We start from the raw sequence: 18,744 nt of genomic DNA, 5'->3' as shown, positions 1-18,744 counted from the left end.
TAATTTATGATTATTGGACAAAAGGGAGAGAACTTATTATTCATTTCATACCTCCTGAAATGAAGGTTATATTTTTTTACAAGAAAGATAGAAAAATCATATATTAACAGATGATAAGAAACTTGACACATATTTCAGATACACAGATACTATGTTTCATGTGTTTCTAGTGTTGAAATTAAAAGGATATATGTCTTAGAATTTCTACTCAAATGTATACCTCTATGTGCCTACTATCTGCTATGTTAGATTTTTAATCAATCAATATTTTAAAAAAATTGTTAACACATTCAAGTGTTTAGTTCCTGAGGATGGAGTGTTCATGAGCACTGAATTTATACTTTCCATATTGATCCACTTATTACTGATACTTAAAATTTTAGAACTGATAATCACTTACTATTCTGGGCAATATAAATTATTTAATCAGTTCCAAACTTTTGAAATAATTGTCTGATGTTTTAGAAACCAGAAACAAAAATTATAATAGGAGTTTAGACTATAATATATTGCTGCAAGGATAATTATTAAGGGAAAACACAGCTGACATTTTCTGATTTATGCACACAATCAGAGATGGAGTCCAAGGACTGTGACATAATTATCTTCATGCTAACAATTTTTGTAAATCTCTTGACGGAATTTTAGCTAATTTTAAAATGCCTTCTGAAGATTAGCACTTAAAATTGTTGGGGAAAATAGCACAATTTATTAGCAAGGGTATAATTGTAAACCTTCTAAATACTCATTGTGAATATCATTTAGACAGTAACTCCTGCTTTAGCAGCTGGTATATAAGACACCAGTTTATGGAGTCTTGAAACAACAGAGAGTGGAATCTAATTAAAGAGGATTACATGCCAACGAAAAATTATTAAAAACAGACTAATAGACAATTGTTATGAATTTAGAAGTCTCTGCCAACTTCTCTTTTTGATACAAATTTATGTAAGTAACTGTCAAGTAAAAACCTTTATTTCTTCAAAACCAAAAGGATATTAGAAGGCTTTATTTTTGTGACTTAAAAATTATTGCTTTTCTGAATTTTAACTTAACACAAGAACTTAAATGATTCTATTAAACTTTTCTCACATATTTAAAATGCACGTGTGCTTTTAAAGATATATGATTAGAAATACTATTTTAGGGTCTTTTGTTTGTTTGATATCTATCTAGTACCAAGCATTCCATGTTTATAGAGAAATCTTAGGCATATGTTTTTGTAAACAAAAATCAGTTTATCAATTTACTGTTTATGGAGACTTATGTTGGATTGGATTGCATATTTTTTTTTGTAATGTACATTTAAAATTTTTGATGCACTGAAGATTGTTAAATTTCAGTACTTCCAGTACTGAATTACTCCTTCCTGTTTGAATTGACTCACTTTGCTGCGATCTCAAGGGTTTTATTCCGAACAAGAGAATGAGATAGCTTAACATGATACATAGCCAACTTTTAATTATTTTTTAATAGAATTTGAAAATAAGTGGTCCTTCCCAGCACTGGAGAAAAGACTATGTTCGTGTATGTTCACATCTGTGAGTTTACCTGATGTCTAACTTTACATCGTACATGCTATGTATGGTACTGTTGTAATACATCATGCGTTGCATTATGCAGCCATATGGTCTGTAGACATATGTAGATTTTGACCAAAGTAAACATATTAAAGATTAAGTGCTAAACACTGAGAATAATGTGTTTTCTATGTAATTAAGTGCATGAATAAGCAGATTGGATTCAGTAAATGAGACACTTAAGATTTTTAAGGTGGATGATATTCCTAAAAACAATCCTTCACGTGAAAAACTTAACTATCTAAAATTGTCTTTGAGATGTAGAAAAATACCACTGATGTCAGAGTAGTAATAATGGAATTATTCCACTCCCCCAACACTGTCAACCTTGACCTCAAACTTTTCCTCATCTGCTGAGATATCCCTATTCTGGAAAGAACACCCACTGCTTCTGAGATAAGCTGCCCAAGGACAAGGGATTGTTTAATTTTAAAGCCTCCAGATTATATCAAATTTTTAATTTTGAATAGGCTTAAGATCCTATATAGAACAACTGTGTACCTCTGCCATTCTAGTGGTGGTAATTAATTTAGTGGGGGCATACTGATGTTAGTAAAACTATTAGTAAATAGTTTATTTTCAAGCTTCCACATGACAAAGGTAAATAGCTGTTGGATCATGTGGTTGATGGGCATTTTAATGTAGATTACGCAGACTGGTATTGATCCTTCTCTACGATAACAAATCAGCCAGTATATGAAGTGCTTGGTACCATGAATTTATTAGTATTAAGAAAATGAATTTAATTTTTTGTTTTGGTAGAAATACCTTTTATAGAAATTAACTCATAAATATATAACACTTGAAGAGTTGTCTTTTGGGAAAGTTCTGATCTTCTTGGAATTAGGTTTTTCTTATTGGCCTCATTTAGCATAGCAGGACTCAAAATATCTACCAGAGGGTTATTTGAAGGTATACAAAGTTCTGTCATTTATTTGAAGTTCATAGCAAGGAACTGCCGAAAGGGAGCTAATTCATGGTGAACTGTGGTCTGCATGCACTCCAGTGCTAAAGAGGTATTTAAATAGGAGGGCACATACCCAAGCTTAGGAGACAAATAAGGTGATCAAAGCTTCCATTCCTTCTGTAGCTTTCTGTCCATCTTCCACTGTATCACTGAACACAGGAAGGTCTAGTTTGGCCAGTAAGCTTTTGCCGTTCATCAAAAAAATATACACCCATGCTATTTAGTAGATATCATAGGCTGAACTGGATGAGAGTGCTGTAAATGAGCTAGGATTTGAAGCAACGTCTTGAGAAAATGATACAAATGTAGATTATGATTTGTAATCCAAATTTTTCCCCAATATTCTTATTTTTAGCAGGCATATTCTATAAACACCATCAGTTTCTAGTACTTTCAGGGCTTTTTTGGTTTTGTTCTGCTTTCTTGTTTTTTTTCCCTTCCATTTTAGCAATTTATTAAGCACTTAATTGGAAGTCCTTGTTTTCTTACTATAGTGACTTGAAAATAGTTTTCTTTTTGATTTTTTTTTTTTTTTTCTTGGCACCACAAAGAACATTTTGTTGTGACTTACGAGTATGTACAGGAAAAATTATCTTAAAAAGTTTGGGAGATTCAACTGGCAGATAGACTTGTTTGGGTTAGCTATACCCAAATGTCCATTAGGAGTACTTAACTCTAGAATCACAGGAGAAGATGAGTTATAAAGCTCAACAAGGGCAGTGTCTATTCATGTCCAGTAAAGCACTGGTAATGATCTCTTTGTGGAATGCAAGAATACTCTATGCTGTCTCTTTTGAAGTAACACTTTTTAAAGTCTGATTTCTTTTCATTAGAATCTATGCTCACTAACCAACATTGATTTTTATTTGCCATTCCATATTGAATTTCCTGAAAGTTAAATTTCACTGTTTATGTTATCATAATAGTCTGGTCCATGTAACAGTTTCATGTAATAAATGACTGCATTTGCACTGTAATTTGGTATCTCTGTTTCCTTTAACTTGGTTAATGTGAGACAAAATATGAAAGGCAGACTGACAAAATTAGCTGTTAGTCTGCAAGACTGAATAACCAAATTTGGACCATGAGGTAGTTGTCAAGATAAGGCTACAATGGAAGGCCTCTTGGAGGAAAGATAGCTAGCTGCCTTCACTGACATCATTTTGCACTTTTAATTGAAGCTAGCATCTGATTCATGTATGTGAAAGTTCCTAGACCATCCATTCAACAAGCCTTTAATGGTTAAGTACTATGTGGAAATGTAGTAGTAAATAAATTAATAAAAAAATCCTATTGCCTTCATAAATAGTCAATATTTATAAATAAAAAACAACCACTTGCCTTTATGAATACAGTCAGTATTTTTAAAATACCATAACATGTAATATAATGTTAGGTATAATAAATGTTATGAAGAAGAATAGTAAAGTAGGGAAAGGCGGCAGAGAGAGTGAAGATAAATTCATTTTTAGAGACAGTGGTTAGGGAAGAGGTTTATAAAGAAGTGCCATTTAAATAGAGACCTGAATGAAATGAGAGAGTAAACCATGTGAATATTTGGCAGAAGAACATTTCAGGCAGAGGGAGCAGCATGTGCAAAGGCCCTGAGGAGAAGGGGTGCTTTTGTGTAGAAGGAACAGCAAGGAGGCACTGTCACGGGAGCAAATTGAGTTCAGGAAGCCTGGTAGCAAATGAGATCGGTCCTATCAAACAGAGCTTGAAGGTGAGCAAACTTCGCAGTTGAAGTAGTAGATTTTCATTATTTAGATTGCTCTTTGAAAGGCTATTCCCCCTCAAGATTAGGTGAATAAGTAATAATGACTTCTAAAAAGCAAATATTAAGATTTGTATAGCGATTTGAGATTGGCAGTGTCTGGCACATAGTACTCCACAATATTTTTTGAAATAATGATAATTGTTTTTCATTTGGTTATCCTGTAAACCAAGTGAGATTCATTGAAAATCTAACCATACGGGGACTTCCCTGGTGGTCCAGTGGTAAAGAATCCGCCTTCCAATGCAGGGGATGCGGGTTCGATCCCTGGTCAGGGAACTAAGATCCCACATGCCTCAGGGCACCTAAGCCTGTGTGCCACGACTACTGAGCTCGAGTGCCTCAACCAGAGAGCCCGCGTGCCACAGACTACAGAGCCCACGCTCCCTAGAGCCCGCGCACCCTCAACTAGAGAAGAGAAAAAAAACCCACACGCCACAACTAGAGAGAAGTCTGTGAGCTGCAACTAAGAGCCTGCGTGCTGCAACAAAGACCCGAAACAGGCAAATAAATAAATAAATAAATAAATATTAAAAAAAAAATAGAATCCAAAAAAGACAAAATATAACCATACGTTATGTAAAGGACTATGTGGTAATTTGAATAAGAAATTAAGATTAAAAAGTAAATACTCAATCTTGAATTTTGTTTACCTACTTTAGATATAGGAATTAATGCTCAGCAGGTAGGATTCTGCAGCAGAACTGTTTAATTTTTGCTCACCTTGGGAAAGTACTAAAATATTACTTAATTCTTACCATGGATAAGAGTTAAAATTTAAAATACTTAAAGGTAATTGTAGCTAAAATACATTTTGACTTAGACTATGAGCCTGGAAATGAGATTTATTCTATCCATTTAAAAATGTATAGCACTATTTGAACAGTGCTTTCTTGTTTAGAGCATATTTTCACATACATGATCCCACTTAATTTTTCCTCACAACACTTTGAAGTGTGTGTCATTACTTTTATCATTTTCATTGATATCTTCATTTCATGAGGAAATATTTGCAGATTGAGATGTGAAGCATTTTCCTAAGAACATATAAACAGTTTACTTGCAAAGCTGGAACTTAAAAACAGATTTCCTGTCTCCACAGCTCCTACGCGTCTCCTACTATGTTATATTCTATCTCACTGTGACTCATACGAGTTTCTCCTAGACAGGCCTTGATTGTAAGCTGGCCACCGTTAGTGAAATGACATTAGCTAAACATGATTGTCTTAATGTTCACTGAAAGGATTAGACTAGTTAAGACATACCGAAGGGAAAAGCAATTATCTATTGAAATATGAAACTCTGGATTAGAACTGGAAATCGTATATTGGTATTAGAATATTCATCTGGAATTTAAAAAATCTGAATATAGTTATTATTTCTTACTTCACTCATAAAGAACTTCAGTGGGGCTAGTTTTGAGGTTTTTCTGAGTGCCAAGATTTAAAACGTAACATTTTACTGGAAGAGTAAGTTCATCTAATTGACTCATTCTTTGGAGGAACTTAGACCTTAGGAATTTCTGACTTCATGAGAAACATAGGCATTGGTATTAACTTTTCCCTGTTTGCCTTACTGCCTAAAGAAAATCATTAAATTAATCAATGCTAAATTACCTTAGAGTTGTAGCTTTATAGTTTGGAGTGTGCTGTTTTACGTAAATTGTTCAGATTTTGAAATGTAAATTTATAATTGCCTCCATAAAACTTGTGACCTCGGTGGTGTTAATTCCCTGTGGGTCCTGCAGGCTTCCAGTCATCTGAGATTTGTAATGATCGCAGTAATATGCAAGGATTCTTCCACTGGATGTGGGACATACTTGCCTGATAATAGTTTCCTTATTGAATTATTGAATTGAAATTGTGTTTTTGAACATGAAGAGGTTTTTTTTTTTTTTTTTTTTTTAACCTTCGTATCCCCAGTGACTACCGTGGTGTATCTGGCACCTATTAGAATCTAAATAAATATTGAATGAATGAATGAGTGAATGACTTGCTTTCATTTTAGCTTGGCAACAGGATTGACTTGTGCAACATAGTTTTTATGAGTAATATGAATACTTAAACTTAAGCATCATTATCAAACAATAGAAATTTGCCAGCTATTGGATCCCTTGCTTCTCAATGTACTTGGACATTATATTTGTAACTTTCATTTCTATGTCATCTAGGTCCATTACAAAATCATCCTTCCTCATATTAAAATTTGGTGCGCATAGACATAGGGCCATAGATGGGCTTCAGGGGATCCACTGGCTCATTGAAATTGTATGTAGCATATTGTATGTATATGCATATGAATTTTTTGTGAATATTTAATTTTTTAAGAGGAAAGGATCATGATTTTCATTATATTCTCATAGGGATCTTATGATCAAAAAGTTAAAAATCTTCTTTTTCCCATAAAGACTGTATTGATTTTACTTTATTACTCATTAGAATCACTTGGGAGACATGAAAAATGCACTTTTTTCTACCTCACTCCATAATGTCTGATTCATTAGGATTATGGTGGGGTTCATGGATACTCTTCCTCTTCCTCCTCTTTATTCTTTTCCTTTGCTTCCTCCATTTATTGAAAACCTTCTATTTGTTTGGTGTACTAAGTGATTTACATGTATTATTTAATTTTGATGGCAGTGCTAGAAGGTTCAAGTATATTTTGCTTAGGATAAACTGAGTGTCCTGCCTAAGGACCTATAACTAGTAGGCAGTAATGCTGAGGTCTGAGGCTAGAGCCAATTCCACTACCTTTGCCTTCTCGCCCCTCCTCAGCCCCCCTTAATCTGGAAAATTTTGCCTCATTTCAAAGACATGTTTAGAAGTCATTAACTCATAGACATCTCTGCTCTAGGAGAGTTAATTCCTCTCTCTTCTCTATATTATCACTGGATTGTTATCAATATGGGGGTCTTTTCTTATTTACCTTTATATCCCTGATGCTTAGTATGATGCCTAACAGTAGATTTTCAAGTTTTTTTTTTCTGAATTGAAATTTAATTGATTAACTTCAGCTTTTGTTATTCAGTAATTATGAGACTAAAGTTCTAGTAGCTGTGCCATTAACTCTCTGTGACCTTAATAATATAAAACTGTTTCCTCATTTATTAAAATTAATTTACTAATTTAAAAAAATTAGGTTACTATGTAAATTTTAGATCCAGTCTATTTAGTTCTAGTTATTGTGATTATTTCATAAAGGAAATGCTGTCCTAATAGAAATTAAATTATATGGTAATACCATCAATTCTTTTGTTTAATAATGTAATTTGCTGAATTTTTTGCTTCTTTCCTGCCCCATCCAGCATGTGAATCACTAGATACTTGGTTGAATTTGTTATTGTTTGGTTTAGTTTAAGCAAAGATACTTCAGTGATCGTGTTTAAACTTCTCAGCGTTCAGAGATCTTCTTGTGTGTTACTTTGCCTCCATGTTGCTGTTGATATTTTACTCATTTGTTTTATCATACTTTTATACAATCCTTAATACAGATGAGATATTAAAACACTGTAAAATCTATCACAGTTGAAACCCTAGACCTTCTCTCAACCCATGGGGATTCATTTGGCAGGAGGCCACCAAAACCAGTTCTTTTTGATGCTTAGTTTCTAGTTTCTACTTTAATTGCTGCCAAAATCTGAGCACTTGGGAATTTAATTGCTCATTATATTTGTCACAGTGGTGTCACAGACCCAAATAAAGACTGTTGCATGCAAAATATTTATGGGTATTAATTTTGCCTAAACATCTGTATATTGGATTCCTTATTTTTCTACCTTGTAAAGTATAGCACATCCAGAAAGAAATAAAACAGTATTCTGTACGAACTTATGCCCCACTTTATTTGTAAACTGTTACCATCCAATCCAGTTATCTAAATTTAACAACAAACATATAGAGGAGGACCTATGAAGAACTTTATTATATTCACTTTATTCAGTTTACTATTTTGAAGCAGTCTCTGCGGGATTTGAGTCTGGCTCTGAGGACAGACTCCTTGGGTTCAAATCCCTGCTTTATCCCTTACTAGGTATATGACCTTAGGCAAGTTATCTTAATCTCCCTGTGCCTGTTTCCTCAGTTGTAAAGTATGGATCTCAATGGTTGTTGTGCAGATTAAATGGGTAAAGTTCCTAGAAAAGTGTCTAACACAGAGTAAGTCCTTCATGTTATTAGCTAGTTTACTATTAATATAATTCATCTTTATACGCCAAAAAACTATAACATTTACCTTGGTTGCTGATATGGATTTCCAGTTTCCTACTAATTAAGTAGAGATAACATTTGCCTGTTGTAGCCAATGGAATGTCTGGTCAGCACTAAATTCAATACTTTTCATGTCCTTCCATTTTTTGTGTGTTCCCACTTTCTTGCTCCATGGTATTTAGGCTAATAGGCCTGTTTTTTGTTCCAGTGTTTTATTACTAATCACTGATTTCTCTTGTTCTTGTACTTGCTAATCTGAGGAGTAGTTTGTTCATTCATTCTCTCCCTGTGTCCCCTTTTCCTTTTTAGTTACCCTTTGCCTTTCCCTTCCTTCTTTCCTACAAAATAGATTGTCTGTCTTGCATCTGCTGTGATGGTTGCAGCTCTCTCATGCAATTATCTTGGTCAAGGGAAATTACAAGGCACTTGAAAGATAGGAAGTATCAGTCATCACCACGGGGTGAGTTCATTTTTAGAATTGTTTGAAAGTTTTTTACATCCTGGAAAGTCCCCTATGCCTTACTTATACCTGAAATTGTATTTTGGGATAATCCTACACTAGCATATAGAATCCCCTTGAAACAGGAGGGAAGGGGGCAGGGCACAGCCTTTAAAATAATGACATAGCCATAGGACATTACAAAAACTGGTTAAAACCAACTAGGTACAAGATGGTGGATGATTTGGCTTCCAGGGTACCTTGAGCCTCATTAAACGTTCATTGTAATACATTAGCATGCTAAATGACACATGCACTAGCGCCATGACAGTTCTGAGCCCAACTATAAAAGGTCAAAAAGTGAGTGGTGGCTCAATTCCTGGAAATCCCCACCCCAGCCCCAAAATAATTGGAATAATCCTCCCACTCATTAGCCTATGAAATTACCCAGCAAGTAAAAGCTAACCACCTCATATTTCGGGGCCTCTTGCCTTCTGAGATGGCCCACACTCTGCCTGTGGAGTGTTTCTTTCTTAATAAATCCACTTCTTACCTATCACTTTGTCTTTCACTGAATTCTTTCTGCGACAAGAACATCAAGAACCTGAGCTTCATTAAGTCCTGAGACCAGGTGTGTGATCTCAATTAAAAGACAGTGGGTTCAAGTCCCAATCTGGGTTTAGGCCAGGTTTGAGTCCTGGCATGTGGCTTCAAGTCCCAATCTGAGCTACATGGTTTCACCCTGTAATGAACAGCGTATTAAGTTATTTGTTATTTAACATAAGTTTATAATTTTTCTCAGATCCGTACTCATATGAACTGGGCTGAGAATAGACTTTGATAGGAAGACATTGGCTCCATTTTACTTACAGTTGTCCCTAATGTTAGGAAAATGTTACTGATGATGGACATGAGACTGAGTCTCTCTGCCTCTCATCTAAAGCATCTGATGCTTAATTTTATTTATGGAGAGGATGAGCAGATAAAAATGTTAGTTGCTTGAGATGTTTATCTCATTCTGGAAAAAGACTAACATTTGTCTTAATTTGAATTTAACTCTTGTATCTCTTCTTTGGTACTTTCATATATTGTTCTTGAAAAAAAAATCTTGGATTTGATTTTTTCAGGACACGGGTATTTTTGGTGAAGGTAACAATTAGACTGTTTAAATGTTTACAAGACTTATTTATTTCCTCTATTGTTCTGTTGGGCACAATAAGTTTTGTGCAGACTCAGGGAGTGTGAAACATGGAGCATTCTTTCCTTTTCTGTTATTCAATACTCATTTTGGGTTCCCATTCCACTTCATGGTAAAATATGTCATTTTAAGCACTTCCAGATAAAATCACTATTAAATTTGAGGCTTCTCATCATTAAAATGAAGAAATACCTTCAGATGCTCTGGAACACTTTATCTCTCAGTCAACTCTGATATCTTTGCCTGTCCTCAATTCCTGGAGCCATAGTGAGCTCAGTGGGGCCACTTAAGGCTTCTGTGTCCAATTTTTCTCTCACTCTGTCTTCAGAAGAATGTTGTTATCTCCTATCTCTGTGGCTGGAAAAGCTAGATAATCAAGCAGTCTTTCCACCCTATTGTTTATGTATGCTAGGAATAGGCCTTTAAAAACTCAAAATCCAGTAATTTTGTTTGTTTCTTCTTTAATGTCCTTCACGAACTTGTTTCTCTGCAGCAGTGGAGACCAAAATAAAGTTTAAAACCACAATGCGGGTAGCGAAGAGGAGGAAAGTGATGAGGGATTTCAGGACCAAAAGAAAAAACAGACAAACAAGAAAGTATATGTATTTTTTCTTTATGCTCTCAATTTACCACATAGAAGGGAGGCAGATGCATTTTTCTGTAGTAGCATCTAGACTCGTTTGAGATTCTGAAACCATCTGTATAATTTTTAAAAATATAAATCTGAAAGAGTAAAATTTCCACAAGAATTCTGTTTTGAAAAGGTTGTCTACACATGGATTTTACTGTGAATTGACCTTTTCCAAAAATTGATCAGATTAACATTCACTTTTTTGAAATGATTTATAAATTATAAGAAATAAAAAAGCTTATTTTTTATTTTTGCTTTTTACATTTTATTATACAGTTTTTCCCAAGGGACTCCGAAATGGATATTGGGATGAAAAGAGGTTTTTGTGGACTGCATCGGTGTTTGCTCTTGATTCTAAGCTGCTGTGTCACACGGTTGTATCAGGCTGCCTTAAATATTTGTTATCTATGACTTTGTTTTGCCGTGGGCATTATTGCTCTGGTCTAGGGAGTTACTTTAAATGGCTAAATTGAGATCTTAAAATTCTCTCTTAATTACAGTAGCGTGACTTTCTAGCCTTTCCACTGGTTTTAATGATTAAATCTCACATTTCCTATAGGTAGCGTGTGAGAAGACAGTACCCTAACTGAAGACAGTTGTTCTTAAATAAAGAGATTCAGATATAACGTTATTTGATTTTGTTAATCTCTGTTGGTAAAATCAAAGTTTCTAAGATTTTCTTGAAAACCAACCATACAAAACAAAAATACCTTGTCAAGGTACAGATTTATTTCTATTAAATGACTCCATTTAGCAAACACATTTGTATTTATATATGTGTGTGTATCTGTGTATATATTTATGTATATCCAAAGTAGGAGATATATTAAAAATGAAAAATATGCCCAAAACAATTAAATAGAAATATCTATTTCCACATCTGATTTGTAAACCACCTGTGGGGAAGTGATAGGTGCTGTTTTCCATATCAAGAGCCAGTAAAGTTTGAAAGAACAAGGTTATGAAACCTTTTTACAACTTAAGATTTAAATGTAAGACTCTTAGCAGTGATTCATCTAAATTGATGGGGTTGGCTTTATGGCAAACCTAGAAAAAAATAAGTATAATTATACGACCACAGGCAAAACATGCATTGTTTTCCATTAACAGTTAAATTCGGGAAGAGAATGAGATATAGAATCAGTAATCCTGAATTTGAGTATTGACTCTACCATAGTCACGTAATTTGAATATATTTTAGATGAAAACAATTTGAGTTAGATGGGAAATTAGTTGGAATGAATAATCCCAGTCAATGAATATTTATTTTTTCTTAATACTTTTTAAGCTTTTATTTCATTTTTAGCCATCTATTCTTGTTTTATGTTTATAATAGCATTAGCAACAAACAACCAAACCAAACCAAAAAGGAATTAGCTAAATAAATAATAGCACATGGGTGCAGTAGAATATTATGCAACTCTAAAAATTGTATTGCGAAGTCTGTTTAGAATCATGAATAAATACTAGTCATCTGTTATTAAGTTTAAATATATGAAAGTTAAAACAGTACATTCCAAATATTATATAACTAGTAGTTGTGTTTGGGTCTTTTCAGGTATTCACTTAGCCCAAGTGGCACTATTTGAGTATCAGTTGTTCACATTAAGCTATGTTGTAGGTTGAATATAGCAAATAAAGGTAACTGATTTTATTATATGACTTTATTTTCGTTTACTGCTTTGTGTACATCCTTATACCTCTTTTTGGGTGTGCAAAAGTAAAGAAAGCAAACTGATTGGAAACTTTTTTTGGACAATTTGAAATATTAAAACTTTCATGAACTCATTGGCAAATAATCAGAGGAAGCAGAAATCTTAATTAGTCAAGTGCATATTTAATAGAAAAAATAAATATTGGAAAAGTCAAGTCCTATCTTATATTAAATTTCTTTTGCTAGCAATTATTTTGTTGTATTATATTTTACAAAAATAGCATATTCAGCATAGAATATACAAATACTTCCAAAATCTTTATAAAAACTCTTAATTTTTTAAATCTTGAAGTCAAAAAGAAATATAAACCTATAACTGAAACTTTGGAAAATATTGAAAACTATAAGTAAAAAAATAAACCCTTGTTTATTCAACATTTTGAGATAATCTGAGTTACTATTTCATTTCTAGGTCTTTTTTGGCTTTGCTTGTTTTGTTTTCCAAAATTGTAATCATATCATACAACATATTCAATTTTATAGTGTCTTTTTAAAAAAATTACACAATGTCATACAAACATTGGCTAACTCTATCTAAACAGCATTTGTAATTAATGCATAATATCCCTCAAATTTAAAGTGCTTTATTTAACCATTCTTTTATTGTTGAAAATTTAGGATCCCCCCCAATATTTCACTGTCATAAAAATGCTGCATTGAACATCTATGAATATAAAGCTTCTAAAAAATATTATTATTTCCATAGAAATATTTGAAAGGGCACTATAATCTGTTCAGTGTAAAATTTATATTTGTCCCCCCCCTCTTTTTTTCCTGAATAAAGAAAGGAAAACTCTGCTTTCTGCCTTAGAGGTCCAGACTAATTTTTATCCCAGAAGTACTGGGAAAGTGTTCTTCAAAGGCCATCTAATTCAAATAATTTAGTTATTCATCTTTGCAATTATAGTCATATAAATGTCATTCTTTAAGATTATCACTGTATAGAGAAAAAGTTCATAATTTAGTTCATGAAGTATCAAAAATTTATCAGGGTAAGTTACAGGAATTGGATCTTTAGTACAGAATTTTAGTAAATAATAAAATGTTATTTTATTATTATTAGCTGGTAGCTAACACTTACTGTGTCAGATACTTTGAACTTCTTGATCTGCATTCTTTAACTGTAGTAATATATTACTGCATTATGATCCCTTCACCAGAATTTGAACTCTCTTCTAAAAGCTTTTTATTGCAGTATTACATATGGAAAACTAAACACATCTTAAGTATTCAGTTCCATGAATTTTCACAAAATGAATTAAACTGTGCCCTAGAAGACCCTCTTCTGTCTCCTGTAGTCACTATCCACTAATTTCCAACACCTTGATTAGTTTTACCCACTTTTAAAATAGTAGCTTTATTGAGATATATTCACATACCATAAGGTTCACTCATTTAAAGTGCATATAGTTCAGTGGTTTTTAGTATATTCACAGTGTTGTGTATTGATCGCCACTAATTTCAGAACTTTCATGTCCCCAAAAAGAAACCCTGTTGCCACTAGCAGTAATTCCTTCCCTCTCTGCAGCCCCTGGCAACCACTAATCTTCTGGCTCTATGGATATGCCTGTATTCAACATTTTATATAAATGAATTGATACAATGTGACCTTTTGTATCTGGCTTTTTCACTTAGCATAACGTTTTCAAAGCTCATCATGTATCAGAACTTACCTTTTCATGGCTGAATAGTATATCATTATATTGGTATACCATATTTGCTTATCCATTTATCATTTTATTGACTTGCATTTTTTCTACTTTTTATCTGTTATGAATAATGCTGCTATGAACATTTGTGTATATATATATATGTGGATATATGTCTTGATAACTGTAGGTTTATAGTCATTTTTGAAATCAGGAAGTGTTAGGCCTTCAACTCTGCACTTCTGTTTTTAACAAGGTTTTGGCTATTCTGGGTCCCTTCTATTTTCATATGAATTTTAGAATCAGCTTATCAAAATCTGCACAAAAAAGATAAAGTCAGCTGGGATTTTGACAGGAATCGCATTGAAACTTTAGATTAATTTAGGGAGTAGTGCCACCTTAACAATATTGTCTTCTAATTCATGAACATGGGATGTCTTAGCATTTATTTTGGTCTTCTTTAATTTTTGTCATGATGTTTTTTACTTTTCAGTACACAAGTCTTATGCTTCTTTTGTTAAAGTTATTAAGTAGTATTCTATTTTTTATGTTCTTATAAATGGAATTGTTTTCTTACTTTTATTGTTGAACTATTCACTGTAGCTTTGCTTATTTTTGTTTCCAAGTTGTTTTTTTAAAGGTAATTTAAAACAATTTATTTATTTAATTTATTTTTGGCTGCGTTGGGTCTTCGTTGCTGTGTGCAGGCTTTCTCTAGTTGCGGTGAGCGGGGTCTACTCTTCGTTGTGGTGCGCGGGCTTCTCATTGCGGTGGCTTCTCTTGTTAAGGAGGACGGGCTCTAGGCACCCGGGCTTCAGGAGTTGTGGCTCGCGGGCTCGAGTGCAGGCTCAGTAGTTGTGGCACATGGGCTTAGTCACTCCGCGGCATGTGGGATCTTCCCGAACCAGGGCTCGAACCCGTGTCCCCTACATTGGCAGGCGGATTCTTAACCACTGTGCCACCAGGGAAGCCCAGCTTTGCTTATTTTTGAAATTCATGTAAGTGGAATAATTTTCCTATGTGATCTTTTGTGTGTCAATTTATTTAATACTATGGCTGTGAGATAATCCATGTTATTCCACATAGATGTAGTTTGTTCATTCTCATTGCTATGTATTTTCCATTGTAGTAATATAACACAGTTGATTTATATATTCCATCTTTATGTGCATTTGACTTGTTTCCAGTCTGGGGAATTTGGATAGTGCTACAATTAACATTCTTGTATACGACTTTAGGCGAACATATTATATATTTGTTCTGGGTGTATTCCAAGACATGAATGCTCAGCTTCTGAAAGTGCTACCAAAAAGCTTTATCAAGTGGTTTTAACAATTTACAGTTCCACCAGCAGTGCTGCAGTTGCTTTTTATACTATAAAAACCCACTTTTGTATCATCTATCTTTTTCATTTTACACATTTTCAAAGTGTGTAGTGATGTTTCATTTTTAAAATTTGCATCTTTCTCATTACTAATGCTGTTGAGCATGTTTTTTTAAATTAGTTATTTGTATAGTCTCTGTTATATAGTGTTTATATAAGTCTTTTGCCCATTTTATATTGAATTGTCTGTTTTATTTTCATATTTACTTGTAGGAGTTCTTTATTTATTATAGATATAAGTAATTAAAACAGTGTGATACTAGCAAAAATATAGGAAATTGAGCAGTTGGCCATTATGGACTCCAGAAACAGACCCTATGTATACTGTGTCTTACTTTATGGAAAAGATGAATTAAAGTGGGGAAATGATGGCCTTTTCAATAAATAGTACTGATTTAACTGCTGACCTGTATGGTGTGATTTTCTATTATACACCATATACAAATATCAATCCCAGATGAATTACACATCTAAATGTGAAATGCAAAGTAATAAAGCTCTGTGGAAAAAGTATAGGAAAATAAATTTATAACCTTGAGGAAATCAAAGATTTCTTAAACAGGACACAAATAGCACTAACCATAAATTAAAGCAATAATAAATTGGGCCTCTTTAAAAATAAGAAATTCTCTTTATGAAAAGATACTATTAAAAAGTGAAAAGACAAGACACAGAGCAGGAGACATTTGCAACTTACATATCCAAAAAAGGACTTTTATTCAGAATTCAAATTATTTTAGATACATTTTGCTAATTTTCATTGTAAAACATATAACTGTGTTAAAAAGGATCTTTGCCTTAATTTGGCTGATGTAAAAAAGATATCAAGGTAAGATAATGGTATATATAACAATGGGTTTTAAATCAATGAATTCTTACACATTGGAAATTATTAATCTAAATTCTGTATTTTTGTGAAATCCAGCATACTTATTTACAATTTAAAATAGAACCCATTAATGTTTAAATTTTTATTATTTAGTTTTACTGTCTGTTAAATTAACTAAAATGCTAAATCCAACTATTTTATTTTTTTTTAAATCCAATTATTTTATTACCTAAATACATGAAATCTAATGTGCCAAAAGATTCATATGGATACATTTTTTAGGCTAAAATTTAATCCTATATATTATGTTCTGATAACTTATTAGGGTCATGTGAGATTAAGTTAGTTTTACATATAAAAACATAATTAAAATTAAAAAAAAAAACTCTTAGAAAATTCAGTCCAGTAATGCTAAGAGCCTGATGTAATGTCACAATTTTAATGATTGGACTTATTTATTTTCAAATACAGATACATATATATATATTTGTGAACAATTTGTATATAACTGTTATTTAAAGATCTAATTTTAAAATTTTGATTTCAAAATGTTTGAACTTTTATTATTATATTATGCCTGGGCTTTATCTTTCCATATCAGTAAATACTAATATTTTAGAACTGGGTATTTATCATATACAATTTATTGTGATTTCAAACTTTATTGACTTTCTTTTGAATTCCAGTTGGCTTTGATATACTTGAGATTATTTTAGAGAACTAATTTTTAAACCTCAAAACTCTAGAAGTTGTACTACTTTTATATAATATTCATTTCTTCTATTTACCCAATTTTGAAAAATTGATAAGAAGACTTCTGTGACAGCTGTATCATAAAACGTTGTTATTTTGTTACTGTTGAATTCACACTGTCAATTTTAATGAATCCTACCCAATTAAAATGGTGTGCATATTTTTGAGTCCATAATCAATATAATCAATTATATTTTACATAATTGCATAGATATAATTTTATCTCAGGATGTTGGAGGATTAATGCATTTTTCTAATATGTTGCAGAATTGTGAGAAGCTGGAGAATAATTTTGATGACATCAAGCACACGACTCTTGGTGAGCGAGGAGCTCTCCGAGAAGCAATGAGGTAAGTCTGGGTCACCATAGCAACAGTCACAGATGTGGTAAAGAAAAAGTCATTCTTCATTATTGGGGGAACAAATGAGTTCATTGCCACCATTCAGCTCTGTTCTCTAAGGTATTAATTTGTCAGTGGAGAGACTTCCCTTGAGGCTGTACTTTGGTTTTGAAGCTGCATAAATGTTAAGCCTCAGTGCACAGTAAAAAATGTAAATGTTTAATTTGTTACTTAAAATGCTTAAGGGGTGTCTTGTTTTATATTTATACTAAACTGTGTGATTGAATGGAAATGTTGTTCATCTACATTCTGCCTGTATAAAAAAATAAATAGTACAATGGTGTTTTAACTGAGTAGTATTTTCTCCTAATTAATATTTAATTAAAATATTTTATAGGATTATACCATAGTATTTTTAAACCGATATACGTTTTCATACTATTATAAAGCATACAGATTAACTTTTTTTCAAATACAGCAGTCTGTAATGAACCTGATGGGTTTTCTTTTTTTTCCTTTTTAACATTACTATTTCTGAATATTTTTCTGAAATCTCCCTAAACTTAATACCTTTTTAATAACTTTTAGGAAGCAGTCTTTAAATCCATCTGATCAGAATCAATGAAGGCTTTTACTAGACATTGAAAATGTGTGAAGAATAAAACTTAGCATCCTTACAGCTGGAGAAATGACAACAAATGATGTTAATCTTAAAAGTTCTGAGCTTGAACCTTTGAGTGGGATAATTTCCAATATATTTGTACAGAAATAGTATATTTGCCTTGATTTAGCCTGTGGAACTAAAATTGATTTTTAAAATATATCTCCTTCTATCCATGCTCATTTTTTAAGGGCTTAAATTAAGGCTAAAGAAAAAATTTTAAATAGGAGAAAGGATAAACCTATGAAGCTCCCTAGAAGGGTATTTTGGGCACAATTTTTTTATTGCTGGCACACAGTTACCATATACTTTAGTCTAGAAGCTGCTCTCATTTAGTGACCTCCCTTTTACCACGCAAGCAGCAGGGGAAAGTAATTAAATTTAATAGAAGCTGCCCTCATTTTGAAGCCACTTCTATTTAAAACCACAGGGGGAGGTAATTAAATTTAATGGAAACAGTAGCTTCTACACAAAGATACATGGTACTTCTATATAGATGATTATGATGTCACAAAAAGAGGAATAATATATTACTAATACTGAGAAATTACCAGCTGGAGCAAGTGAGCCTATTTTATTGTTAATGTCTTTACTAATAAAAAAGAGGGAAAAATAAAAC

The 18,744-nt window shown here is 32.7% G+C and overlaps 1 protein-coding gene across 2 annotated transcripts in view; it reads left to right on the top strand.

The window, feature by feature from the left end:
- Window positions 1-18,744, top strand: part of DPYD (dihydropyrimidine dehydrogenase) — an 809,798-nt gene that overhangs the window by 95,044 nt on the left and 696,010 nt on the right. For both annotated transcript variants that reach the window (XM_059926787.1, XM_059926794.1), the window contains exon 3: window positions 17,391-17,473. In XM_059926787.1, the coding sequence (XP_059782770.1) occupies window positions 17,391-17,473 (83 nt within the window). The remainder of the gene's footprint in view (window positions 1-17,390; window positions 17,474-18,744) is intronic.

Source organism: Balaenoptera ricei, chromosome 1 (genome assembly GCF_028023285.1).
Source record: "Balaenoptera ricei isolate mBalRic1 chromosome 1, mBalRic1.hap2, whole genome shotgun sequence".
NCBI lineage: Eukaryota > Metazoa > Chordata > Mammalia > Artiodactyla > Balaenopteridae > Balaenoptera > Balaenoptera ricei.
The sequence above is the reverse complement of the archived record's forward strand: the minus strand, read 5'-3'. Positions and strand labels throughout refer to the sequence as shown.